Raw genomic sequence first — 28,000 nt, forward strand, 5'->3', positions numbered from 1 at the left:
GGTTGCCTAGAGACGGAGCATCTGCAAACTGAAGAGAAGTTCTCTGACTTCTTTTTCTTTCTTTCTCTGCTTTCGCGCTTCCAACTCTGGTCACCATGTCGGACCCTGAAGTCGAGACCTTGCGAAGCACCTTTCCCTCTTACATGGCGGAGGGTGAGCGACTTTATCTGTGTGGGGAGTTTTCTAAAGCCGCGCAGAGCTTCAGCAACGTGAGTCCCGCTCTGAACTTATCCACCACGCGTCACCACTTTGGATTACAGTTAACACTGAGGCCCTGATGGTGTATGGAGGACCCTACTGTTTCTGTTATTCACGGATTCCTGATCAATACAGCAGTGTTACAGATAAGCCCCATGCTTGGTCTTTTCTACCAATTCTCATTTGCATTCTCCATTCTCTGCACTTGCAGTGACCTCTTCCTCTTCTCTTAAATGTTTCCTTATAAACTGGCCTCATTCCCACAGAGCAGCCTCAATTTGCCATCATTGACCAGAAGATTGGGTGGGAGATTGTACGTAGAAGCCACGATGTGTCTATGATAAAAGGTGCCTATGCTTATAAAAGGTGATCAGTAAGTAACTATCGTTACTATAGTAACCTTGGTTTAAATTGCAACACCTCACCTAAAGGGGATTGGGTACTGCTTGAGGATATCAAGTACACTGCTGAGTGTGGCACAAGCGTATGAGGGATACTGTTATTACTCTGTTTTATAAGTGAGAAAGTTGAGGAAACTGATAGCGAAGTTGAGCAACATGCCCAAGGTCACTGAACTAGCAAATGGCAGAGGAAGTATTCAAAGCCAGGCACTTATTGTGAGGCTGAGACAGGTGGATGGCTTGAGCTCAGGAGTTTGAGCCCAGCCTGAGCAAGAGTGAGACGCCCGTCTCCACTAAAAATCAAAAACCGAGGCAAGAGGATTGCTTGAGCCCAAGAGTCTGAGGTTGCTGTGAGTTATGGTGCCACAGCACTCTGCCAAGGGGCAACAAAGTGAGACCCTGTCTCAAAAGAAAAAGAAAGAAAGAAAAAAAGAAAAAAAGCCAGGCCCTTAGACACCTGTGCTAAAGTGCTAACCACCACACTATACATCTGGATAGGTAAACTCTAAGTTGCTATAAATGGCTCAAGCTCTCTGTCTCTAATCAGTCCTGAGAGTCCCCTAAAGTCAAGCTTCTCAACTGCTACCCAGAGTCTTTTGTCCTTTTCAAACACCAGCTGTGCCCTAAAACAGAAACGATGACCATATAGGTGAACAATTAAGTTCACAAACCCTGCCTCCTCTTTTTCTACTTTTGCTGGAGAAGCCCAGGCAGAGAAAAAGAACACCCCAAGAGTCTAGGTGTGGTGGCTCACACTTCTAACCCTAGCACTCTGGGGGGCCAAGGCAGGAGGATCCCTTGAGCTAAGGAGTTTGAAGCCAGCCTGAGTAAAAGGGAGACCCCCACCTCTACTAAAATACGAAAAATTAGGTGGGCTTCAGTGGCAGGCACCTATAGTCCCTGCTACTCGGGAGGCTGAGACAGGGGGATTGCTTGAACCCAGCAGTTTGAGAATGCTGTCAGCTAGGCTGATGTCCCAGCACTCTAGCCTGGGCAACAGGGTGAGACACTGTCTCACCAAAAAAAAAAAAAAAAACACCCAAGGGAAGGTAGCCTTGGATAAGAAGTGGTCTATTTCTAGGAAAGACACTAGCTACTTCCTCTTCTTAGAAGAATAGGAAGGACTTAGAAAGGGACAGGTACAGTATGATACCTCAGGAAGGACAGTACCCCACAGACTATGGTAATCATCCCTAATAGAAGGGGACATGGGAATTTGGGAATCACTCGCCTCCATTTTATGACCAAAAATCACAATTTCAGTTTTCCTGGCATTTTCATTGTAAGCCCCTGAAGTAGTGATTAGTTTCAGTTAGCTACATAAAAAGAGAAGGCTAGTGGAATGCAACTTTCTTGCAGATTGCATTTTGTCCTAAAATCCATTTTGTTTTGTCTTTAGAATGCTTAGCCTTTGAAATTTGTCTTGAGTGTGTTGTGTAGCCATCAGGTTTGTGGTTGATTATGATGTGCAAAAAACATCCTTCTGTTCTATCACCTGCGTGGATTGGAGGGATCCCAGGCACTGGCAGAAAGTCAGTGTATACACAGAGTAGCATATTCTCACATTTCCACTAGTAGTTTCCACAACAGCTGTGAGTCAGCCTTGTTCAAGATGAGCTACATGCAGATAATCAAGTAGAATGAGCAAAGATCAGTGTTGTGCTGCTTTTGTCTGTAAGATCCAGAGCATGTTTGCTGGCTTGAAGAGTCCCCTTGAAATTATACAGGAGGGTCTGGGCTGCCCTTTCCAGTTGAACTTCTACCTTGTTCTTCATGGTGCCTGTCAAGCTGAATGGTTCCTTTCTCAGGCTCTTCAACTTCAGAATGGAGACAAGAACTGCCTGGTTGCCCGCTCCAAATGCTTCCTAAAGATGGGAGACTTGGAGAAATCCCTGAGAGATGCTGAGGCTTCACTCCAGAGTGACCCAACTTTCTGCAAGGTGACTACATGAAGAGGGAGAGGACTCAATCTTGCTTTCACCACTCCCATTGCCTGTAGCAGCCTCTGGTTATTTAGGCCAGACTGCCTAGTGTTTGATGTCATCTAGCTCTCCGTAGGTCACTTGCTTAGTTTCCTGCCCCTGTATCCCAGCCTTCACCCTCAACCTAGGACTCTTCTGTTCTACCATACCTGAGTCTTGTAAGGCCTTATGTCTCCACATTGATTTGACTTTCTCTCATTCCAGGGAATTTTACAAAAGGCTGAGACGTTATATACCATGGGGGACTTTGAGTTTGCCTTGGTGTTCTATCACCGAGGCTATAAGCTGCGGCCTGATCGGGAATTCAAAGTTGGAATTCAGAAAGCCCAGGAAGCCATTAACAATTCAGTGGGAAGTGAGTGATCACAGGGAACATGTCCTTATAAAGGAAGGCTCTTGGAATCCTTAGGTTTAGAGCAGTGGTTCTTCAACCTTTCTAATGCTGCGACTCTTTAATACAGTTCCTCATGTTGTAGTGACTCCCAACCATAAAATTATTTTCGTGGCTACTTCATGAGGAACTGTAATAAAGGGTCATGGCAGTAGGAAAGTTGAGAACCACTGGTTTAGAAGAAGGCCTGAGGTTTAGTGGGTTAGCCCCCCACTACCAGGCCTCCAGGGAATCCCACACTTGGATCTGGCTGTTGCTAATGCTATTGAGGGCTGGAACTCTCTACTGGAGGGACCAGTCCCTGATCCACTGTACTGAGCACTCAGCATCTGGTTTTCTTAAAGCCCAGATTAGAATGGCTGTTTTCAGCCAAGTGTGGTGGCTCACACCTGTAACCCTGGGAGACCGAACCATCAGGATTGCTTGAGTTCACGGGTTCAAGACCAGCCTGAGCAAAAGTGAGACTCTGTCTCTAAAAAAAATAGCCAGGCATTGTGGCAGCTACCTGGGAGGCTAAGGCAAGAGGATCTCTTGAGCCAAAGAATTTGAGGTTGCTGTGAGCTATGATGCCATGGCACTCTATCAGGGCAACTGAGTGAGACTCTGTCTCAAAAAAAAAAAAAAAAAAAGAATGGCTGTTTCAAAGTAGGCCTACCTTTAGCCTGGCATCATAAGCTAGAATGGGGTCCAGCCTTCCCTAGTCCTTGCTTCCTCTCTCACCACATGTGTACTAAGCGCTGGTCTTACCAGTAAGTTCAATGGCAGAGGGAAGGGGAGGTGAGTGAAAACTTGCCACTGTGGGTGGCAGAGTGTGGAAATGGCAGTGGCATGGGAAGGAAGCCTTCCTTTATTTGGAAATCTGGTTGCCATGGCCTTGGGCTAGCCAGGGCTGTCTACCTTCTAGGAGAGTGCATAGCAAAAAGCCTACACCGTCCCTCTGCTAGGCTGGCTCAGACTCAGCTTTGCCATAGTCTCCCACCATCTCCCTGCTAAAGGATGCCATTTTCACACAAAAATATGTGATAGGTTGTGCCTGGGGGGCCTGGCCAACATGAACTCCAGCTTCTGTCTTTGCAGGTCCTTCTTCAATTAAGCTGGAGAATAAAGGGGACCTTTCCTTCTTAAGCAAACAGGCTGAGGTAAGGGCCCTGGTTCTGTGGGTGTGTCCTCTGAGAGAAGAGGCTGAATGTGCCTGAGAAGCACAGGCCTTAGTGGCCCTTTTGCCTGCCCATCATAGGCAGCCATGGGATTCTGCCCCATCTCCGGAAGGGTCTTGAGAGTCTAGCTGTTTCCTGACCAGGCATACTGGTTGTGGTTCTCATCCCATAAAGAGGCCCTGGAATTGGAGAAATCTGGAAGCCCAGACTCCGGGGCGATCGTGGGTACACCGTTGAAGCCCTGTTGCATTGTTGCTTCATTTTCCCAGAATATGAAAGCCCAGCAGAAGCCTCATCTCATGAAACACCTCTCACACTACTCCAAGGCAGAGTCCAAGCGAAGGGGCTCACCCAAGAGTGAGAAGACTATCCGCCAGCTTCTGGGGGAGCTCTATGTGGACAAGGAATATCTGGAGAAACTCCTATTAGATGAAGGTTTCAGATACTTTGTTGGCATGGGGACTTGGGACAAAAGAAATCTTTGTGTGTGGGGTGGCGCCTGTGGCTCAGTGAGTAGGACACCGGCCCCATATATCAAGGATGGTGGGTTCAAACCCAGCCTGGCCAAACTGCAACAAAAAAATAGCCAGGCATTGTGGCGGGTGCCTATAATCCCAGCTATTCAGGAGGCTGAGGCAAGTGAATTGCCTAAGCCCAATAGCTGGAGGTTGCTGTGAGCTGTGACGCCACGGCACTCTACCCAGGGTGACCAAGTGAGACCCTGTCTCTAAAAAAAAAAAAGAAATCTTTGTGGATGTTTAACACATGAGCCAGAGCCTATTGTGTAATGCATGGTAGTAGTTGGTATGTACCTATGGACAGGTTTTATTAGCATTCTCATTTTACAGATGAGGAGACTGAGGCACAGACCTACGGAAATTAAGTTTACACATAGGTGCAATGACATGGCTTGTGTTTGAATCCAGGAAGTCCAATTTTTACAGCCAGTGCTCTTAAGCTCTATGGTACCCTGGGAGGGAATAACAGAGATTTGGGCTCCTTTCCACCATCATTCCTGAAGGGGTATCCCCTGGGCCTTTCTATGTACGATGGGCAAAGGAATCCAGCAGACAGATTCTCAAATCCAAGGATATTAGTACCAGAATGTTCTGAAACATCATCTGTTCTGATCTCTTGTTTTGTATTAATAGATGAGGAAATAAGGACCCTGATTGGGGAGTAACTTTTCCCAAGGTGGCAAGCAAGTTAATGGTGGAATTGACACTGGAACCTAAGCCTCCTAACCTCCAGCCCAATGCTCTTTCTACCATCCTGTGGTGCCAGTGGCAGGATATAGGACAGGGCCCTAAAACGAATGTCTCACATAAACATGGGGGTGGGAGTATTGCCATCAGCTGAAAACCTGAGCAGGGGTCGCCCTTGAATTGACTTCCCAAGGTCAGTACAGGGTTCCCTGCAAGGCTGTGACACAGCACAGCTTCATTGCTGGCACATCTCCAGGTCGTATATTTAAACTCAGTCTGCTCTGAGGACACAGCTGGAAATGGGGGAGCCCTGAGGGCAGGAGGCTCCTCAGTGATCTACTGCTCCTTCTGTTAGCTTTCAGATCTTGCCATAGGCGCCTGTTTCATGGGAGTGCCTGAAAGGGGGGTCTGGCCTCATCTCAGCCTGAAGAAGCTCACTCTGCCACCATGTGGGCTCACTGTCTTCCCCATTGCCACAAATCCAGGCAGAGCTCCTCACAGTGGCCCTGCCACAGGGACTCAGAGCCAAGGGGAGGTGACTCCCTTAGAGGCCTGTTCTCCTTGGCACCTCCTTATACCCTGTCTCCACAGACCTTATCAGAGGCACCATGAAGGGCGGTTTGACTGTGGAAGACCTCATCATGACGGGCATCAACTACCTAGACACTCGCAGTGACTTCTGGAGACAGCAGAAGCCCATCTATGCCAGGGAGCGGGACCGGAAGTTGATGCAAGAGAAATGGCTGCGGGACCGCAAACGCAGTCCCTCACAGACAGCCCATTATATCCTCAAGAGCCTGGAGGACATCGACATGTGTGGGTGGTGTTCTCAGAGGGTCTGGGTAGATGCCTGCAGTCCCTTGCTTGGTGGGGAGGGGGCAATAATAGCCTGAGTCCCTGGCCTCTCTGACCAATGGATGGTGTCTGTCAGGAGAGGAGTTACCCCATCACCAGAGGAGGCCACCCTCACTTCCACATCACTCCTTTCCCTTCCCAGTGCTGACCAGCGGCAGTGCTGAAGGGAGCCTTCAGAAAGCTGAGAAAGTGCTGAAGAAGGTACTAGAATGGAACAAAGAAGAGGTACCCAACAAAGATGAACTGGTTGGAAACTTGTACAGCTGCATAGGGAATGCCCAGATTGAGCTGGGGCAGATGGCAGCAGCCCTGCAGAGCCATAGAAAGGACCTGGAAATCGCCAAGGAATAGTGAGTCCCCTGGGGCAGACCAAGGCCATGGGCCTTCAGAGGAGTAGGGCCTGGGGCTCTGCGTGGCCAGAGCTGCTGGTGGCTTAGCATCTATTTTCTGCCCTGCATGCTTGAGGCAGATTCCTCTAGAGATGGGGATCACCTGCCCAGGACTGAGTTTGGAGGCAAATCTAGAATGTTAGCCTTTTTGCCACAAAGAGGAGGGTAATGGCTCAAAATTACAAAGAACTAATGATCTGGCTCATAAGAATATATATATATATATATATTTTTTTTTTTTTTGGTAAGGATATTTTTATTCTTACATCATGTCAGCTGGCATGCATCAAGCCCCAGACACGCCAAATGCTGCTAGCATTGGGAGCACAGCAGTGAGGAAACACAAGGATCATTTCCCTGCATATGTCAAGGGGATAAAGCTTATTTGCAGTTGTGATAAGAGCCAGGAGGGTCAAGTACAGGATCCAGTGCTGTAAGAAATACATTCCAAGAGGACTTGACCAAACACTGGGAACACACATGGTCTGTGGGAAGGCCCTGGGGCAGGAGGAAGCTTCAGGCTGGACAGCATCCAGCCCTGCCAGGGAAGAGTGGGTGGGGCTCGGATCACGCGGGGCCTGGTAAGCCATGGTGCTGACCAAGAGCATGGACTCTGGAGTCAGGCAGACCTGGCTTTGGAACCTGTGCCTCCAGCTGTGGGACCTGAGACAAGTCACTTCAGCTCTCTCAGCCTCGGTGTTTGCTCTGTCAGCTGGGCATAGCAATAGCCCCTGCTCCACAGGGAGGAAGGAAAGATGAAATGCAAGGTTCAGGGCATGTGTCTGGTGTTCACCCCAGTAACATCACCCCTCCCAGAGAGGAGGTCTTCTCAAGACTTAATAGCTTCTGCCCAGAGGTACCATCACTGTCTGGGCACCCTGGTTCGACCCTTTGGAGTCATTTTTGATCTTTTAGTATTCTGTGCCTGCTCACTCTGACAACCAGCCCTCAGCCTACCCAGCTTCTCTCCTTGCCTCTGCAGTCTCTGTCCTGCTGCTCCCACCGATTTCTTCCAGGGTCACATGCTTTCCTCTACCACATATCCTTCCCCTGCTGTCATACAGACCTGGGCCCCTCATTGCCTGCAGGTTAAGAACCAAACCCCTTCTTGTGGTGCTTAAGGCCTGTTCTGAACCCTCCTCTGCACTGCCTTTCTGTGGCAATCTTTCACTGGGGTCAGACTTTCCTGACCACTCCTGTCATCTGCCCTTTCACTGATCCCAGCCCCCGTGCCGTTCATTCCCTGCTCATTTTGGACCTACCTCCCTGTGCTGAGCAATAGTATCACATATTGCCATTCCAGAAATAGGAAAAAACAACATTGGAGATGGAACTGTCTTTGCATTCTGGCTCTGCTACTTAGAAGCTATGTGGATTTGTGCTGGGCACAGTGCCTCACTCCTGTATCACTAGCATTTGAGGAGGCCACGGTTGGAAGATTTCTTGAACTCAAGAGTTAGAGACCAGCTGAGTAAGACTGAGACTCCATCTCTATTAAATGTGAAAAAGGATTAATTGGGCATAGTGGTGGGTGCCTGTGGTCCCACTACTCAAGAAGCTGAGGCAGGAGGATTGCTTGAGCCCAGGAGTTAAAAGTTGCAATGAGGGCAGCGCCTGTGGCTCAGTGAGCAGGGCGCCGGCCTCATATACTGAGGGTGGCGGGTTCAAACCCAGCCCCAGCCAAACTGCAACCAAAAAATAGCTGGGTGTTGTGGCGGGCGCCTGTAGTCCCAGCTACTCAGGAGGCTGAGGCAGGAGAATCGCCTAAGCCCAGGAGTTGGAGGTTGCTGTGGGCTGTGTGAATAAAGTGGGCAATAAAGTGAGGGCAATAAAGCGAGGGCAATATAGTGAAACTCTGTCTGTACAAAAAAAAAAAAAGTTGCAATGAGCTATGATGATGCTACTGTACTCTGGCTGGTGTGACAGAGTGAGACCCTATCTCAAAAAACAAACACATACACAATAAGGAAAAAAAGGGAAATGCCTCCCCTGTGCCCTTATTGCTCCTCTCTGAGTTAGCCTGTCTGCCCTGTAACTCTTTGGACTTCGGAAGGGGCTGTCTTCTATTCCCAACACTTGCCACATTAAGGGCATGTAATAAAGTGCTACATGACTGAATAAGTAAACAGAGACAGTGTATGGTGCCCTATGATCGCATTAATGTATACAGCTATGATTTAATAATAAAAAAAATAAGTAAACAGAGATATTCCTTAGCAACATTACTTGGTTTCTTTTTAATTTCTCCAAAAGGACCTCACAGGACCTCACCTAAACAGAGCTCCAGGCTTGTGAGTCCTGTGTACCCCGAACTCCCTCATTCTAATCAGCCACTTGCTGATCTAAGTAGCTCCTTCAGTGTCCCCAGCCCTCATTTATTTTTCTGAATACTCTGTACTTGATTTGATTTCATGCTTTTTTTTTTTGACAGAGGGTTTCACTTTGTCACCCTGGGTAGAGTGCCATGGTGTCATTGCTCACAGCAACTTCAAACTCTTTGGCTCAAGGGGTCCTCTTGCCTCAGCCTCCTGAGTAGCTGGACTACAGGTGCCCACCACAATGCCTGGCTATTTTTAGAGATGGGGTCTCACTCTTGTTCAGGCTGGTCTCAAATTCCTGAGCTCAAGCAGTCCACCTGCCTTGGCCTCCCAGAGTGCCGGAATCCCAGGCGTGAGCCACTGCACCCGCCTGTTGAGTGCTATTGTGATTTCTGTTCTTTTATTTTTTTAGAGATGGGGTCTTACTATATTGCCCAGGCTGGTCTTGAACTCCTGGTCTCAAGTGATCCTCTGACCTTGGCCTCCCAAAGTGCTGGGATCCCAGGCATAAGTCACTATTGTGATTTGTTAGTACATACTGTTATGACTAAATTAACATATTACAGCTTATTCATTTATTCCCCTCACCATATAACAGAGCACCCACTGCAGCAGAGGAGACTGACTCAGAGATGCTATGAGAGCAGCAGGTGCCAAGTGTGGCCAAAGGTCCAAACAGGAAGGCAGGAGCATGGCAGGGGCTCAGAGAGGACAGCAGAGTTGGGGTGGCAAGGTATTCATCTGCACACTTATGTATATATGCACATGTAGGATTTTAGAAACAAAAGCAGTTTGTTGCTATGCTTTTTTGAAAAAGAATGTGGCTTAGAAAGGGCTCATCCTTTGAATAACCTTACAGAAAGGCATTTCCCCAGACACAGAGGTATATTTAACTATATCTCTGTAGGCAGACCCTTAAGTTGTTTCACCTTTGCCAGTATAAACCGTGGCCAGAGAAGCTCTGCAGGTGTTTGTGTTTCTGTGGGATATGACAAAGAGCCTTAGGTAGAGGAATGGCTTGGTCAGATTTGCATTTTGAAAGGTAGGCCTGGCACCAGTGGGGAGGATGGCACAGAGGCAGACACTCTCTGGAAGCCATGCTAAGGAGGGGTGAAGCAGGGTAAGGGGGAGGCTAACTTAACCCAGGGTAAGGGTTCCAGTGACATGGGGGGCAGGAAGTAGAGACTTACCTGGGAAGAAAGGGAGGGAGAGAAGGCGCTGTTTGGAGGGAATTATTTCATTTGTCGTGGGGAGTTTGTTTTTTGTAGAGACAGAGTCTCACTGTACCACCCTCGGGTAGAGTGCCATGACGTCACATGGCTCACAGCAACCTCTAACTCTTGGGCTTATGCAATTCTCTTGCCTTAGCCTCCCAAGCAGCTGGGACTACAGGCGCCTGCCACAATGCCCGGCTATCTTTTTGTTGCAGTTTGGCCGGGGCTGGGTTTGAACCTGCCACCCTTGGCATATGGGGCCGGCACCCTACTCACTGAGCCACAGGCGCCACCCATGTTTGTTTGTTTTTTAGAGACAGAGTGTCGCTTTCTTGCCCTCAGTAGAGTGCTGTACTGTCATAGCTCACAGCAACCTCAAATTTTGGGGCTCAAGCGATTCTTTTGCCTCAGTCTCCCAAGTAGCTGGGACTACAGGTGCTCTCCACAATGCCCAGCTATTTTTCTTGCAGTTTTGGCTGGGGCCGGGCTTGAACTCACCACTCCCGCTATATGAGGCTGGCACCCTACTCCTTGAGCCACAGGCGCCGCCCCAGCTATTTTTTGGTTGTAGTTGTCGTTGTTGTTTGGCAGGCCAGGGCCTGGTTTGAACCCTCCAGCCCGTGTATGTGGCTAGCACCCTAGCCGCTGAGCTACAGGCGCCAAGCTGCCTGGCTATTTTTAGAGGTCTCACTCTGGCTCAGACTGGTCTTGAACTTGTGAGCTCAGGCAATCCACCTGCCTTAGCCTCCCAGAGTGCTGGGATTATAGGCATGAGCCACCACACCTGGCCCCTGGGGGAGTTATTTTTTTTATTTTTTATTTTTGGTAGAGACAGAATTTCACTTTATGGCCCTCGGTAGAGTGCCATGGCCTCACACAGCTCACAGCAACCTCCAACTCCTGGGCTTAAGCAATTCTCTTGCCTCCCGAGTAGCTGGGACTACAGGCGCCCGCCACAACGCCCGGGTATTTTTTGGTTGCAGTTTGGCCGGGCCGGGTTTGAACCCGCCACCCTCGGTCTATGGGGCCGGCGCCTTATCAACTGAGCCACAGGCGCCGCCCCTGGGGGAGTAATTTTTTAACTGAGAGATAAGAATGTTCATATGGTGAATGTAAAGAACTGAAGTAGGAAAACCAATTGTCTTTCTTTTATCTTTTTTTTTTTTTTTTTTTTTTTTTGGTTTTTGGCCAGGGCTGGGTTTGAACCCACCACCTCCAGCATATGGGACCAGCGCCCTACTCCTTGAGCACAGGCACCGCCCTTTCTTTTATCTTTTTAAGAGACAGAGTCTGGGGCGGCGCCTGTGGCTCAGTGAGTAGGGCGCTGGCCCCATATGCCAAGGGTGGCGGGTTCAAACCCAGCCTGGCCAAACTGCAACAACAAAAAAAATAATAAAAAAAAAAAATTAAAAAAAAAAGAGACAGAGTCTGGCTCTGTCACACAAGGTGGAATGCAGTGGCACAATCATGGCTTACTACAGCCTGGAACTCTTGGGCTCAAGTGATCCTCCTGCCTCAACCTCCTGAGTAGCTGGCACTACAGACACATGCCACTATGCCCAGCTAATTTTTTAAATTTTTGCAGAGATGGGATCTCACTATGTTGCTCAGGCTGCTCTCAAACTCCTGGCCTGAAGTGATCTTCCTGCTTTGCTTCCCAAAGTGCTGGGGTTGAACCCGCCACCCACGGTCTATGGGGCCGGCGCCTTATCAACTGAGCCACAGGCTTGAGCCACTGTATCTGTACATGGAATATTGTAAAAAATTAAAATTATGTGTGGCTCAGCACCTGTAGTGCAGCAGCTAAGGAGCCTGCCACATACACTGGAGCTGGCGAGTTCAAACCCAGTCCGGGCCTGCTAAACAACAATGACAACTACAACCAAAAAATAGCTGGGCGTTGTGGTGGACGTCTGTAGTCCCAGCTACTTGGGAGGCTACGGCAAGAGAATCACTTAAGCCCAAGAGTTTGAGGTTGCTATGAGCTGTGACACCATAGCACTCTACCCAGGGCCACAGCTTGAGACTCTGTCTCAAAAAAAAAAAGAAAAAGAAAAAGAAAAAAACTTAGACTTGTATTCTCTACTTACTTAAAATACCCTTTTTTTGTAACTTAAAACAACACACACTTGATCTCTTACAGTTCTGGAGGTTAGAAGCCTGAAGGTTTCACTGGGCTAAAATCACACTGTTCATAGGGCTGCGCTCCCTCCAAAGGCTCTTGGAGACGGTTTGCTTCCTTGCCTTTTCCAGCTTCTAGAGCTTAGCTTGTGGCCCCTTTCTCTATCTTCAAAGCCAGGAGCATAGCATCTTGCTTCAGGCCCACGTGTACATTTTTTAACAAAATTGAAACAATATACATAATATAGTCTCCTATAATTTGACTTTTTAATATATCATGGATTTTTTTTTTTTTTTTTGTGGTTTTTGGCCAGGGCTGTGTTTGAACCTGCCACCTCCGGCATATGGGACTGGTGCCCTACTCCTTGAGCCACAGGCGCCACTCTATCATGGATTCTTTTTCATACATAAAAGTTGCCATTACGAGGGCAGTGATAACACTTAGATTGTTTGTGATGTTCATTATTATAAACTGCCCTTTAATGACTGTTAAATTATCTTCTTGAAGTAGACTCCTAAAAGGGAAATTACTGAGTGAAAGGGACATCTTTGTGAGTTATTAACTGATTACGCTCCAGAAAAGTCCTGATAATGTCTTTGCTCAGCCCCAGGGCATGAGAGGGCCCCATGCCACAAGATTGCCAGCCTGGGCATCATCCCTCCAACTGGAACCCTGAGGCCAGGGTCCCTGCTTTGCCTTCTTTTCTGTTTCCACATTGCCTAGAATAGCCGATTTCTTTTCTTTTCTTTTTCTTGTGGGGGGAGACAGAGTCTCACTATGTTGCCCTCCATAGAGTGCTGTGGCATCACAGCTCACAGCAATCTCCAACACTTGGGCTTAAGGGATTCTCTTGCCTCAGGCTCCCAAGTAGCTGGGACTACAGGCACCCTCCATAAGGAACAGCCAATTTCTTTCTTTCTTTTTTTTTTTTTTTTTAGAACAGCCAATTTCTTTCTTTTTTTGGCCGGGGCTAGGTTTGAACCCGCCACCTCCGGCATATGGGACCGGCGCCCTACTCCTTGAGCCACAGGTGCCACCCTGAACAGCCAATTTCTAATGAATGGCTTGTTTTACTTCTTCCCCACAGTGACCTTCCTGATGCGAAATCAAGAGCCCTTGACAACATTGGTAGGGTTTTTGCTAGAGTTGGGAAATTCCAGCAAGCTGTTGACATGTAAGTGACCAAGAACTGCCCCTTCTTTGCTCTGGGGCCTGGGATGTCCCACCCTCACCCTGGAATCTTTAGACTGGGGCCAGATTGCCAGGCATAGAGGTACTAGAAGACCAGGGTATGGCTTCTGGTTCTGCTAGGCACCCATTTCTTTTTTTTCCTGAGAGGAAATATATATTGCCCAGACTGCCCTTGAAACCTAGATGAAGCAATCCTACTGCCTTGGCCTTCTGAGTAGCTGGCACACGCCTCTGTAACTGAGTTGGCAAGGCTCTTTCTATTAATATGAATTACTGGGCCTCTCCCATAGAAATTCTGATTCTACAGGTGTGAGAGCCCATGCATTTTTTTTTATTTTTAATTTTGTATTTATTTTGGCTAGAATGCAGTGCTATTATCATAGTTTACAACAACCTCAAACTCCTGGGCTCTTCAGATGGCCCAACTGCCAGAATTTGATATCCAATCCTGGGCTGATTATCTGCTCAGTTGGGTGGGCTCAGCCCCAAAAAAGACTTGGAAGAGGCCTAGGCCTAGAGACCAGCTCCTTGGGTCCCCTCATTTAGCAAAGAGGAAATTGTCCTGAGGCTCTTGTTGCTTGATCAAGATAGGCTTATTCACCAGCAGCCTTCTGCCCCACATAATTCAGATTCCTGAATGGCCTCTAGTGTCTACGTGCTGAAAGACAGAAGAGTATCGAAGTTCACCCACCTATTAGTATCTTTCTGTAATAAACTTTTTTGTTTTTTTGAGCTAGTTTACTCTGTCACCCTGGATAGTATGCTGTGGCATCAGTCTAGCTCACAGCAACCTCAAGCTCCTGGATTCAAGTGATCCTCCTGCCTCAGCCTCTCGAGTAGCTGGGACTACAAGTGCCCACAACCATGCCTGACTAATCTTTTCTATTTCTGGTAGAGATGCAGTCTCACTCTTGCTCAGGCTGATCTCAAACTCCTGAGCTCAAGCAATCCACCCACCATGGCCTCCCAGAGTGCTAGGATGACAGATATGAGCCATCATGCCTGGTCTGTAATAAACTTTTTTTTTTTTTGTAGAGATAGAGTCTCACTGTACTGCCTTGGGTAGAGTGCCATGACGTCACACAGCTCACAGCAACCTCTAACTCTTGGGCTTACGCGATTCTCCTGCCTCAGCCTCCCGAGCAGCTGGGACTATAGGCGCCTGCCACAACGCCCGGCTATTTTTTGGTTGCAATTTGGCCGGGGCTGGGTTTGAAACCGCCACCCTTGGCATATGGGGCTGGTGCCCTACTCACTGAGCAACAGGCGCCGCCCCTGTAATAAACTTTTATAAAAAATGTGTTCTTATTAAAATTTTAATTTGGAAAATACAGAAAAGAAGAATTAAAAATTAATCAGTCCCACCATCCAAAGTACTAATTCTTCTTTTTTTCAAAATACTAATTCTAATCCTACTCTTTTACTGATATTTTGTTTTTTCATCCCAACCTTTTTTTTTTTTTTTTTTTTGTAGAGACAGAGTCTCACTGTACCGCCCTCGGGTAGAGTGCCGTGGCGTCACATGGCTCACAGCAACCTCCAACTCCTGGGCTTACACGATTCTCTTGCCTCAGCCTCCTGAGCAGCTGGGACTACAGGCGCCCGCCACAACGCCCGGCTATTTTTTTTGTTGTTGTTGTTGCAGTTTGGCCGGGGCTGGGTCGGAACCCGCCACCCTTGGCATATGAGGCCGGCGCCCTACTCACTGAGCCACAGGCGCCGCCCCATCCCAACCTTTTTATGTACCAATTCTTTTTTTATTTTTATTTTTTGAGACAGAGTCTCACTTTGTTGTTCAGGCTAGAGTGCAGTGGTATCAGCTTAGCTCACAGTAACCTCAAACTCCTGGGTTTGAGCAATCCTCCTGCCTTAGCATCCTAGTAGCTGAGACTACAGGTGTCTGCCACAACACCTGGGTAATAAATGGGCTCATTTTCTGTTGTTTTTTTTGCAGTTTCTGGCCAGGCTGGATTTGAACCCGCCACCTCCAGCATATGGGGCCGGTGCCCTACTCCTTTGGGCCACAGGCGCCACCCCCATTTTCTGTTTTTGAAAAAGGGAGTCTCACTTTTGCTTAGGCCGGTCTCAAACTCCTGAGTTAAAGCAATTCCACTGCCTTGGGCTCCCAGAGTGCTAGGATTACAGGTGTAAGCCAGCATATACTAATTGCAATACTACTCTTTTATTGATTTTGTTTTCTTTTTTTGTTTTTGAGACAGAGTCTCACTTTGTCGTGCCCTCCACCCCCACCAAGGGCCAGGGCATCATAGCTCACAGCAACCTCAGACTCTAGCTGCCTTGGCTTCCCAGAGTATTGGGATTACAGGTGTGAGCCACCACGCCTGGCCCTGGTATTCTGTTTTTCTTCATTGCAATCTTTTTTTTTTTTTTCCTGAGACAGAGTCTTATTTTTTGCCCTCAGAAGAGTGCTGTGGTGTCATAGCTCACAACAATCTCAAACTCTTGTGCTCAATCGATTCTCTTGCCTCAGCCTCCCAAGTACCTGGGACTACAGGTGCCCGGCCCCGCCATAACGCCCAGCTATTTTTAGAAACAGGGTCTCCCTCTTGCTCAGGCTGGTCTGCAACCTGTGAGCTCAGGCGGTTCACCTGCCTCTGCCTCTCAGAGTGCTGGTATTACAGGCATGAGCCACCATGCCTGGCCTCATTACAATCTTTTTATGTTGATTTTCTCATATATACTTAATTTTTGCTTAAACATTCTTATGTTATTTCAAGTGCTATTTTAAAACATTTTCAACTATAGCCAGGCGCCTGTAGTCCCAGCTCCTTGGGAGGCTGAGGCAAGAGAATTGCTTAAGCCCAAGAGTTGGAGGTTGCTGTGAGCTGTGAGCTGTGATGCCACAATACTCTACTGAGGGCAACATAGTGAGACTCTGTCTCAAAAAACAAAACAAAACGGCTCGGCGCCTGTGGCTCAAGTGGCTAAGGCGCCAGCCACATACACCTGAGCTGATGGGTTCAAATCCAGCCCGGGCCCACCAAACAACAATGACGGCTGCAAAAATAGCTGGGCATTGTGGCGGGCACCTGTAGTCCCAACTACTCGGGAGGCTGAGGCAAGAGAATCGCTTGAGCCCAGGAGTTGGAGGTTGCTGTGAGCTCTGACACTATGGCACTCTATCCAGGGTGACAGCTTGAGGCTCTGTCTCAAAAAAAAAAAAAAAAAAGACATTTCAACTATTATATCAAATTCAACATCCCATAGAGGTTATAAAAATAACTTTGGTAGTTTTAAAATATGTTAATGATTATTAACTCCACCCTTGTATCTAAAAGAACAGGCTAGAACAGGGGTTCACATCTGTAATCCTAGCACTCTGGGAGGCTGAGGGGGGTGGATTGCTTGAGCTCAGGAGTTTGAGACCAGCCTGAGCAAGAGTGTGACCCCATCTCTACTAAAAATTGAAAAACTAGCAAGGCGTTGTGGCAGGCACCTGTCAGGAGGCTGACGCAAGAGGATGGCTTGAGCCCAAGAGTTTGAGGTTGCTGTGAGCTACAATGGCCAACACATTCTTTCCAGGTGAGACTCAAAAAAAAGAGAAAAAATTAGCTCAGGTGTGGTGGTGTGTGCTGGTAATCCCAGTTACTCCGGAGTCTGAGGCAGGAGGATTGTTTGTGCCCAGGCATTTGAGGTTGCAGTGAACTATGATGATGATGCTGCATTCTACACTGGGCAATAGAGTGAGATCCTGTCTCAATTAAAAAAAAAAAAGGGGCTTGGCGCCTGTGGCTCAAGCGGCTAAGGCACCAGCCACATACACCTGAGCTGGTGGAATCCAGCCCGGGCCCGCCAAACAACGACAGCTGCAACCAAAAAATAGCCAGGCATTGTGGCGGGTGCCTGTAGTCCCAGCTACTTGGGAGGCGGAGATAGGAGACTCGCTTGAGCCCAGGAGTTGGAAGTTGCTGTGAGCTGTGATGCCACAGCACTCTACCCAGGGCGACAGCTTGAGGCTCTGTCTCAAAAAAAAAAAAAAGACAAAAAATAACTGGTAGTTGGAGAACAAGTTTTATTCTCTCACCCAGCAAGAAGCCTTGGCCTCCTGTGGTCCAATGCACAGTTTGAGGGGAAGACACTGACCCTGGTTTTTCCTGTTCCCAGGTGGGAAGAGAAGATCCCTCTGGCAAAAACCACCCTGGAGAAGACCTGGCTGTTCCACGAGATTGGCCGCTGCTACTTGGAACTGGACCAGGCATGGCAGGCGCAGGCTTATGGTGAGAAGTCCCAGCAGTGTGCTGAGGAGGAAGGGGACATCGAGTGGCAGCTGAATGCCAGCGTTCTGGTGGCCCAGGCACAAGGTATGGCCTCAGAGATGACCACTTTACATTTCCCAGCCTTCAGGACCAGTTGTCACCCTAGGGCTGGGAATACTGTGGGTTGAGTTTACCATCCTGGTGTTTCTAAGATGAATTCTGAGAGTTGGGATAAGCCACTCCATTCTGGCCAATGTGTGGTAAGTGCCTATCTACTTAAGCTGCCCCTGCCTTGAGCGCAGCTGCACACAGCACAGCATGGAGTCATCCTTAGAACAGTGCCCAAGAATTCAGCCAATTCCTCCTGCCTTGGTATTTTTTACACAAGTATTCTTGTTTTGAATCATTATGATGTCGGCATCATTGTCCTCATCGTAGACATGGGGAAACTTAGGCACTGAGAGGTTCAGCAGATTGGCCAGGTTTCATGAAGGAACATTTTAGAGTGATAGAATGCTCTGAAACTGTTTTGTGGTAGCCATTGAACAACTCTAGAAACTTTCTTTTTTTCCCCTTTATATTCAACACCAGCTTATACTAGAAGTCATTGACCTACATCTTACAAACAGGTTAATTTATAATGTGCAGATTACATTTCAGTAAGTTTATAAAAAGAAAAACCCAGAAGCTGGGCGTGGTGGCTCACACATTTAATCCTAGCACTCTGGGAGGCTGAGGCCGGTAGATGCCTTGAGCTCAGGAGTTCCAGACAGCCTGAGCCAGGAGTGAGACTCCATCTCTAAAAAACTGTCCGGAGTTGTGGCAGGTGCCCTATAGTCCCAGCTACACAGGAGGCTGAGGCAAGAGCATTGCTTGAGCTCAAGAGGTTGAGGTTGCTGTGAGCTTTTTTTTTTTTTTTCAGAGACAGAGTCTCTTTTTTTTTTTTCATGCAATGTCCGTTTATTGGTGTTTCAGACTCATGCAGCATCAGGCATACAAAAAAGGAGAAATCAGTTTCATATGCCCTTTAAAAAAAGAATTTTGGTTGTTTCCCCAGTCTTTTTCTAAGAAAAAAAAAAAACCTGCTAACTCCAAACCTAGTTGTAGCCGGTCTCCATGGTCTCCACCACCTCAGCCCGCCGTCGCAGGCAACAGACATCCCCTGTCATCTTCGAAAATAGATGCCCCTCCCTCGTTCCCTGCAGCTGGAAACTGGTCCTATTTTTTTTGGATTCTTTCGTTACAAAGGATATGAATGACCCTAGCCTCAATACTTGAAGAAACTCACTGACCAGGGTTAAAAAGCCCAGGTGAGAGCAGGGTCAACTCAGGCTGACCAGGCAACAGCGTGCCCCGGCTTCTCCCATGTGCGCGCGTGGAACCAGTACTTGCCACCCTTGCACAAGTCCCCAAACAAATCCTGGCTTGCCAGCTCTGCTACCCGCAAGGCACCCTGGGGGCATCCCGGCCTGGGAGGTCCCACAGAGAACAGTAGAAGCCCGGGCTAAGAAGCCCTCTCTAAGACTACTCCCCCTACCCCAGAGGGATCTAAGTGTGCTGGATTTTCTTGCAGAATAAATGATGGCTGGAGGTTGGAGAAGAGGATGCTAAGGGGAGATAAAGCAGGAGGAAGAAGGGGGCAGGGCATGTAGAGAGGGAAGGGGAGATGATAAAGAAAGAAAGAAAGGAATGGAGGAGATGCCAAGACAATGAAAGTTGAGAGGAGGCCAGGGTTGAGGTTCAGAGAATTCTGAATTGTAGACATGGGGAGACTGAGGCACTGAGAGGCCAGTTTCAGTTTCCGAATGGCCAGGCCCTTCTCTCTGGGTCGTCTCAGGACTCTTCTCAACCCTCTTCATCTTAGAGACCTCAGATCAGCTGGCTGCCATCTTGAGAGGGGATAGGGGTGAAGGCTGGAAGAAATGCAGGGAGCGGCTGGGAGAGATGCAGGGAGGCTAAGAGTGCAGAGAGTTTGGGAGGTGTGCAGGGAGGTTTCCAGAAGTGCAGGGATGGGGGGCCAGGAGGCTAGAGGGGATGCAGACAGAAGTGTAGGGAGGCAGGAAACAGTGCAAGGAGAAGGGAGGCCTACAGTTGGCAGAGGAGCCTGGCAGGATGCAGGAGCAGGAAAGAAGCTGTAAACAAGGCTGCTCAGGCTCCCTTGGTCCCTAGGGGTGGGGGCCAGAGCCATTGATTGGGCTCCCCACAGGGGAGGAATGGGCCCAAGGCAGCTCCCAACAGGAAGGAAAGTCTTGGAATGCAGGGTAGAACCCCTCACTTATACATTGTGGGAAAGGAGAGGGAAGGGCAGACAGAGACGGGGAGGAGGGTGGGGCAAGACAAGGAGAGACAAAGGAGAGGTAAGGACAGACAGGAGAGAGCGGGGGCGGGGGTTAGTAATGCTGCCCTCATCAACCCTTCCACTCCTCCTCTGTCTGTTCCCAAACCCCACTCACCGCCTAAGTTCATGACGCAGGAGGCAATGATGATGAGGAACCACCGCCCCCCACCAGTGCCACGATGCTTAAGAGCTTGGCCACTCGACCCAGACACTGGGCCCCAACCACGTCTCCCTGCTGCAGGCTGTTCCGCGACTGGGGTTAGGGTGAGGGGTGGATGCACCAAAGCCATGGCCAGGTTCAGGAGAAGCCAGCCCGGCAGGATCAGATGAGAGTCATCCAGAAGAGAGAGGTCAGCCTCATAGACAGAGGTTAAGGGAGGAAAAAGGATTGGAGAGGCAGGGGAGGAGGGCACACAGGTCAGCAAGGCTGTGTAACCCTGTGTCTTCATATGCCTCCCACCCAAAATGTAGACAGTGGCGGTTTACAGGGTAGGTTCTAGGGAGAGGCCGGCAAAGGCCCTGTATATTGGGGAAGTGGAATCCATGCAGAGAGGGGAGGGAAGGCCTGGTTACTCCTGGGGCTCTGTCCCAGAGCTGGTGAGAAGCTGGGAGCCATAGCAGGCCTGGGCCAGGGTCCTATAAGGCTCACCATGACAGCATAACCGAAGGCCATGATGTTGACAGGCCACATGGGGCAGAAGCAGGATAGGATTGCAAAGATGATGTAGTCCCGAGGTTTCTGGGTGCTTTCACCCCCCCTCCACCCCAGGTCATGCCAGCTGGGAGCTGGGGTGGCGGCTCAAGCTACCTCGGGGAGATCCTGGATGCCCACCACGAACCCTTCCTATTTGATCCTCCTCAACCAGCTGCTGTAACACTCCAGGAGGAGCCCCATTGGCTGGGGGGGGATTTTGTTGAGGGTGGCAAGTGAGGTTGAGGGACTGGGCCCTCTTCACTGTCACCAGCCTGCAGGGGTACCACTGCCCCATTTTCTTGCTTTTCTCCTATACTCTCAGTCAGGACCTCAGGGATAGGGTCCTCTTGGTAGGGGCCTCTGGCTGGGGATCTTACTTGGGGGTAGGCTGGAACCTGGCTGGGGCTCAGGCTGGGAGTCTGGCTGGGGAGCAGGTTCTGAGGCTGGTTCAGGTGGGGCTGCAGCCTCCAATTTGGACCCCAGCCTCCAATTTGGACCCCTGGTCTGCAATGGCAGACTTGCTCACTTCCGGCTTGGAACTGGCTCTTGGCATGCTTCTTCTGGGATGCAGTTGGCCTTTAATTCCCTTCCTGGGCTTAAGCTGAGGTCTGTAACCTGGGTTGTTTCTGGGGCCCCAGCAGGGGTCTCTGTGGTTTCTGGAGCCAGCCCAGCCTTAGGCCTGGAGTCCACAGAGGAGCCAGTGGTGTCTGAGCCTGGCTCCAGGGTCTCTGGCTGGTTTGGGTCCCCTGCTAGGACTTGGAGAGGGCCAGTTTCAGTTTCAGAATGCCCAGGGCCTTCTCTCTGGGTCTCAGGACTCTTCTCAACCCTCTTCGTCTCAGAGACCTCAGAGCTGCTGGCTGCCATCTTGAGAGGGGATAGGGGTGAAGGCCCTTGGGGGTGGGGTGGGGGTATGGAATAGCAGACACAGCAACAAACCCTCGATGCTGGCCTCCGGACTTCTCCATTGCTGCAGCCGCAGCCACAGCCCAGAGGGGAGCAAGTCAGCCAGCGAGCGAGGGAGTGAGGGACGCGGCAGTGGGTCTCCCTTCCTCTCCCCTCTCCAGAGTGTCATTTTGTTGCCCTCGGTAGAGTGCTATGGCGTCACAGCAACCTCCAGCTTTTGGGCTTAGGTGATTCTCTTGCCTCAGCCTCCCAAGAAGGTGGGACTACAGGTGCCTGCCACGACACCCGGCTATTTTTTTGTTGTTGTTGCAGTTTGGCCAGGGCCGGATTTGAACCTGCCACCCTCGGCATATGGGGCCAGCGCCAGCGCCCTACCCACTGAGCCACTGGCACCACCCTGCTGTGAGCTTTTATGCCATGGCACTCTACCAAGGGTGACCAAGTAACATGCTGTCTCAAAAAAAAAAAGTAAAAGCAAAGCCACTCCCCACCAACTTCAGGACAAAGCAAGGAGCAGGCAATGGGAAGGAATAGCTCCAACAAGATTGGTAATACAGGTCGGGCAAGGTGACTCGTGCCTGTCATCCTAGTACCCTGGGAGGCCAAGGTGGGAATATCCCTTGAGCTCAGGAGTTGGAGACCAGCCTGAGCTGGGCATTCTACAAGCTAAGGGAGAGATGGGACTTAGCCCTTAGGGATAATGTTATCCAGAGTCCTCTCTGATGATTTATTAGGTCTTGAGGGACCCTGGATAACCAGGTCACTCACTGTTGGTCTCAGTTTCCCTGCTCTGGGGTTGCAGAAATCAAATTTAGCAGTCTGAGAACCACTGAGTGGGCTCTAGAGGGATCTTGGCCTCTACCAGAGCAGAGCTTGAGTGTAACTCTTGGCTGAGTGACCTTGGGCACGTGCCACTGTGTGCCTCAGTTTTATCATCTGATTGTAGGGACAATCAGAGTATCTACCTATAAGATCATTGTGAGAAATAAGGCAGTGCTTAAGCTCTTCAGCACTTAGAACAGGAACTATCATACAGAGAGCACTCAGTGGCTATTAATTTTATTCTTTCTCCCCTGTCACCTTGTTAGCTTCCCGTGTCTTTGACAATGATGAGAAACAGTTACAGTCCTTGGAAAAGCCTATATTTATGGCTTGACAAAAAAAAATAGGTATAAATGTGTTGATTTGTGCAGGCACAGAAAGGGGAAAAAAAAGAGGAAACAGCCCCAGAATTGAGATAACTAAGATTACATATTCACTTAAAAATTAAAATGCCCATGCCTGTAATTTCAGCACTCCAAGGTGAGAGGATTGCTTGAGGCCAGAAGTTCCAGATCTGAGACCAGCCTTAGCAAGAGCGAGACCCCCACCTCTGCAAAAATAGAAAAATTAGCCAGGTATGGTGGCACACACCTGTAGTCCCAGCTACTCCAGAGGCTAAGACAGGAGATCACTTGAGCCCAAGAGTTTGAGGTTACTGTGAGCTGTGATGATGCCACTGCACTCTAGCGCGGCCCTGTCTCAAAGCAAACAAACAAAAAAAACAAAACCCACAATAAAACAAAACAAAAAAAGAGAAAACAGTGATAGGTGTACTGAGCACTTTCCTTACTTCTGAGGTGAAGCTATATTTTTAATTTTCATTTAAAAAAAATATTTTGAAACAGGGTTTTACTCTGTTGCCAGTTCTATAGTACAGTGGTGTCATCATGGCTCACTGCAACCTCAAGCTCCTGGGCTCAAGCAATCCTCTTGCCTCAGCCTCATAAGTAGCTGGGACTACAGGCAGGCACCACCATGCCTAGCAAAGTTCTTATTATTTTTTGTAGGGATGAGGTCTTACTGTTGCTGAGGTTGGTCTCAAACTTTGGGGCTCAAGTAAGTGTTCCTCCCTTGGCAGCCACCCAAAGTGCTTACTCATTACAGACATGAGTGAAGCTCTTTTAAAGGCCACAGATCAACCAATCAGTTGATCATTCCAGTCTCAGCAGCAGCTGGTGCTTGTGCTAACTGGTTGCATGAGCTTGGGGTGGGAGTTGGGCCTGAGAGAGCTGAGCTTCTGGCAGCTGGCCCATGGGTCACATTCACCCCTCTGTGTTTTGTTTGATCAGTGTTTTGGAAAAATTTGAATGACTATTGGAAAAATATGAATTTCCTCTTCTGGAATGACTATAAAGATGGGGCAAACCAAGGTTTTCGCTTTTGCCCTGGAGACAGACGATGTGTGCACTGGCTCACACCACAGGTCCTCTTCCCTCACTGACCCTGTAAATGGCCTGAAATCCAAGGCTTAGGTTCCTAGGTTCTGGGCCTCGGAGGTGACATGGTCCAGAACTGTGACGGAGCAGCTTTGTGATGCCACCTGTGGCCTGGGGCTGACTCCAGCTCACTCTAGCTGCTAACAGGCACTGGCTAAGGCCATGCAGACCAGGGGCTCCATTGTGCAACACTCATCGTTACAATCTACTTTTGCTGTGTCTTCTCCATTTGCCTTGCAGTAAAGCTGAGGGACTTTGAGTCAGCTGTGAACAACTTTGAGAAGGCCCTGGAGAGGGCGAAGCTGGTCCACAACAATGAGGCTCAGCAGGCCATCCTCAGTGTGAGCCTTTCTGCCCTGCTGGGCCTTGGGTGTGGGGCCAGGGTTTGGGTGGTCAGGCGTCAGCTCCCCCTTGACCTCCGCAGTTGCTCCGCAGCCACTTACTCCCCACCAGCTTCAGGGCACGTGCTGCACGGTGGTGGCTGTGGGGCATTTGCTGTTGCCATCAGTCTGTGTAGCAACCTGATACACAGGCTTGGCCAGGCCCAGGTGGAATGGGAACTAGAGGTGGGGAAACTGAAGTGCCTTCTGAGGGCAGGCCAGGCCTCTCAGCCCATCCCCTTGGTGAGTTTCTGGGTCCCTTCCTCAGCTTGCTTTCTTTCTTAGGGGCTTGGATTGTCTTTTTTGCATTGACTGAAGTCAATAGGGGCTTTAGGCAGAAATTCGTAGACAGATACAAGTCCCAAATACATGCCTAGCCATGAGAGAAATGATTTTTGACTTACAGTGTGTATCTCTCATACACTTAGCCTGGATAATTCCAAGTATACAGTAACTACAGGAAAGGGTCTTCAGAGGAGCCAGAAGGAAACCAAGACTGGTAGGGTTAGCTTAGAGCCTTGCCTTCTGGGATTGGGGATTGGTTGAGGAAAGGAAAAGGTACCAAACAGGGTTAAGAGCTCACCACTCCCTATACCATCCATAGGCCTTGGACGATGCCAACAAGGGTATCATTGAAGAGCTGAAGAAAACCAACTACAGAGAGCATTTCAAAGAAAAGAAAGACAAAGGTGAGTTCCTAGAATTGAGAAGAAGACAGCTTCAGTGATACCTTCTTCTTTCTCTGCCTTCAGGCCTAGCCACACATCCCAAGAGTTCCCCAGGTTTGGGGGCTTGGCGTTGTCCACCACTATACACTCTGATTTCAGTGCCACCAACAGCCCCTGAATGTCCCTGGGGCAGGAGAGGGAAAGGGTTCAGCTCCCCTCAGGCTGTTGGACCTGAGAACCCACTCATTTATTTCTTCACTTATTTTCCCAAGCACCATTGAGCACTTGTCATGTGCCAGGAAAGGGTAAGATTCTGGGGAGGCAGAGGCCTATCTGCAGCCCGGGACAAAGCAGGCACTGCCACAGAGATGGTGGAGAGAGCACACAGCAGATGCCTCTGAGAAGGAAAGGGAGGCTTTGATGAGGAGGAATCATCTATCTCTGGCATCAAAAGCTGCCCAGGAGTTTTCCAGGAGAAAGGTGGAAGGGGTAGGGAATTTCCAGTAGGGAATAGCAGGAGCACAGACACACTCTCTGGCAGAACAGCAGCAGCTACATTTTTGGGGTTCTTATTGCATACCAGGCACTGGCACCAGACAGGAATTATCTTGTTGGCTCTCACTACCCTAGGAGGTAAGTACCATTTGGTACAAAGAGGCTGAATAAGGTATGCCACTTGCCTGCGTTCCACAGCTGGGGGTGGTGGCCCAGAGCTCCACTCTCCCCTCTGTGTAGCACTGAGCTTGGACCAGCAGTGGGAAGGGCAGGTGCCAGAGGGGTGCCAGGTTGGGCTGGGGTGCAGAGGCTGCCCAAGAGGTGCCTGTGGTCCCAGCTACTAAAACAATTACAAAGAAAAAAGCAGTAGCTGATCACCATTCATACTTCCTGTGGGCTGCACTTTCTTCTAAAGGCTTTGCACACACTGGCTCATCTGATCTTTCTAAGGACATCATGAAGGAAGCATTAATTAGCACGTTTTACATCTGAGGACACAGAAGCAGGGGTGACAGTTCCACGGGGTTTTTGTCTTGGGCAGTGTGGCTCTAGAACCCATGCTTCTGCCCTGGTGTCACACTATTTCTGGAGATGAAGACAGCCCCTGCCTTCATCTCACCCACCCCCCAGCAGCGCCTTCTGTCCAGGCAGATTGCAGCCAAGGGGAGTTAGGGCTGGGGCCTGGGAGGACAGGCCAGTGCACATTCCTGGCCACATTCCCTCCGGCTCTATGGTGAAGTTCTCTCTGGTCCAGGCCTTGTAGTGGCAGCAGGAGGTTTCTGGGCATGTGAGCAGCCAGATGTCGGTCCTTTATTAGGTGGCACCTGCTACATGGTGGCCAAACTCCCTCAGATAGGGTTCTGTCTCTGCCCCCACATACCCTTCGAGCTGCTCTAAGAATCCAGAGGAGCAGCAGATGAGGAGAGAGACAGCATGGAAGCAGATGCTCCTTGTGGCCCTCCCTGCCTGCCCTTGCCAGGCTGAGTGTCCTCCCCAAAACTGATCTCCAAGCCTCTGCGGTGGAGCTGCTGGGCACTTCCCCATCAGAACAGCAGGCGGCAGCATTGCATGTATGTTCACCTCCAAAGGGCTGGGAACCCTGAGCCCTGAGAGCCTGGGCAGGCATCCTGCCTTACACAGCAGGGCCTTCCAGAAAGAGTGAGGGAGGAACAAGCAGAGATGGGTGACTTTTTTCTCTGTAACTGTTGAAAACAAGGAGCTAGGCTCTCCCAAGCTGTAAAACAGCTCTGCACCTGAACTTCATGCTAGCAGCCTGCTCATACTTTAATAGGAAACTTCCTAATAAATAATGAATGTGCTTCCCAGGGACCAAGAAAAAGTGCTAGAATAAGGATGCTGAAGAAAATCCTTCTATTTCCCAGCACCTGTGCTCGCTCTTTCCGTCCCTCCCTACCTCCTTTCTTTCCTTTCCTTCCTTCTTTTTTTGGAGACAGAGTCTCTCTGTGTCACCCTTGGTAGAGTGCAGTGGCATCATAGTTCACAGCAACCTCAAACTCTTGGCCTCAAGCAATTCTCTTGCCTCAGCCTCCCAAGTAGGAAAAATAGGTGCTTGCCACAACACTCGACTATTTTTAGAGACAAGGTATCACTCTGGTTCAGACGTCTCAAACCTGTGAGACCCACGTTGGCCCCCCAGAGTGCTAGGATTGCAGACATGAGCCACTGTGCCTGGCCCTGTGTGCTGTTTCTTGTAGGGAGAAGAGAATATACTCCAGGGTCATACTGTCCTAGATTCAAATTGTCACTCTGCCATTTACTTACTTTCAGTGTGATTGTTATGTGATTTCTGTTCTAGCAATCTGAGGTACCTTGACTCAAAGTCTAATCACTGACAGTTTCATGACAACCAGATAGTATAATCTGTACAACACCTCATATGATGTACTGGCATCCAGTAAATGATGTTTCCCTGTCTCTCCTTTGGACAGGTGTAGTGTGTTAGCACCAATTTAAAGAGCTTGTGAAAACAGTTGTTCTCAAGGCCTTTCTATCATCTGCTTCTCAGAAGCACAGGCCTCCACAGAGATGAACAAACTTTCATCTTCTCTCCTTTCTCTTTTTTTTCAGAAGAGGCTACTTCACTGTATGAAGATAAAACACTAATGGCAAAGAAGGAAAAGAGTGGAGAGATAGATGAACCTGAGAAGGTGATGAAGGAGTGGGAAAGAGAGCAAACTGAGAGTGACAAAGAGATGGATGATGATGAGGGTTTCAGGGAGGGTGTGGAGAGTATAGCAAGTAGACAGCAGAGAGTGGGAGCTGAAAAAGCCAGAAGAGATCCAGGAAAAGGTGCCAAGGAACTGGACACAAAATCAGGAAGAACAGGCAAGAAACTACCAGAATTGGGCAGAAGACAATCAAGAGACATTTACAGGAGGACCTCTGGAGAATTCAATCAAAGACTCATAGGAGAACTGAGCAGAAAGGAATCAGACATAGGCAGAAGAAAGTTGGGAGAACAGGGAGAAACAGAATTGGGAGAAAAAGAAATTAAAAAAACAGAAAATGGTGAAAATGAAAAAACAGAAAAGGAATAAGAATAAAGCTATGATCAGAAGGTGTTCAGATCAGGAGGCTGATGCTTAGAGGGATCATGGGCTCTA

General features: G+C 49.1%; 1 protein-coding gene and 1 pseudogene across 1 annotated transcript; one reads left to right on the forward strand and one right to left on the reverse strand.

Moving 5' to 3' along the window:
* The first annotated feature begins 14 nt into the window (after positions 1–14).
* On the forward strand, positions 15–28,000 carry ODAD4 (outer dynein arm docking complex subunit 4). The gene is made up of 12 exons (XM_053569185.1): positions 15–209; positions 2,408–2,539; positions 2,786–2,936; positions 4,050–4,111; positions 4,399–4,564; positions 5,926–6,150; positions 6,332–6,539; positions 13,320–13,406; positions 17,549–17,745; positions 24,074–24,174; positions 24,818–24,902; positions 27,465–28,000. The coding sequence occupies exons 1-12, from the start codon at positions 96–98 to the stop codon at positions 27,932–27,934; spliced, it is 1,998 nt and encodes a 665-aa protein (XP_053425160.1). The 5' UTR covers positions 15–95; the 3' UTR covers positions 27,935–28,000.
* On the reverse strand, positions 19,912–21,536 carry LOC128570231 (proline-rich transmembrane protein 2-like; annotated as a pseudogene).

Source organism: Nycticebus coucang, chromosome 18, assembly GCF_027406575.1.
Source record: "Nycticebus coucang isolate mNycCou1 chromosome 18, mNycCou1.pri, whole genome shotgun sequence".
Taxonomy (NCBI): Eukaryota; Metazoa; Chordata; class Mammalia; order Primates; family Lorisidae; genus Nycticebus; species Nycticebus coucang.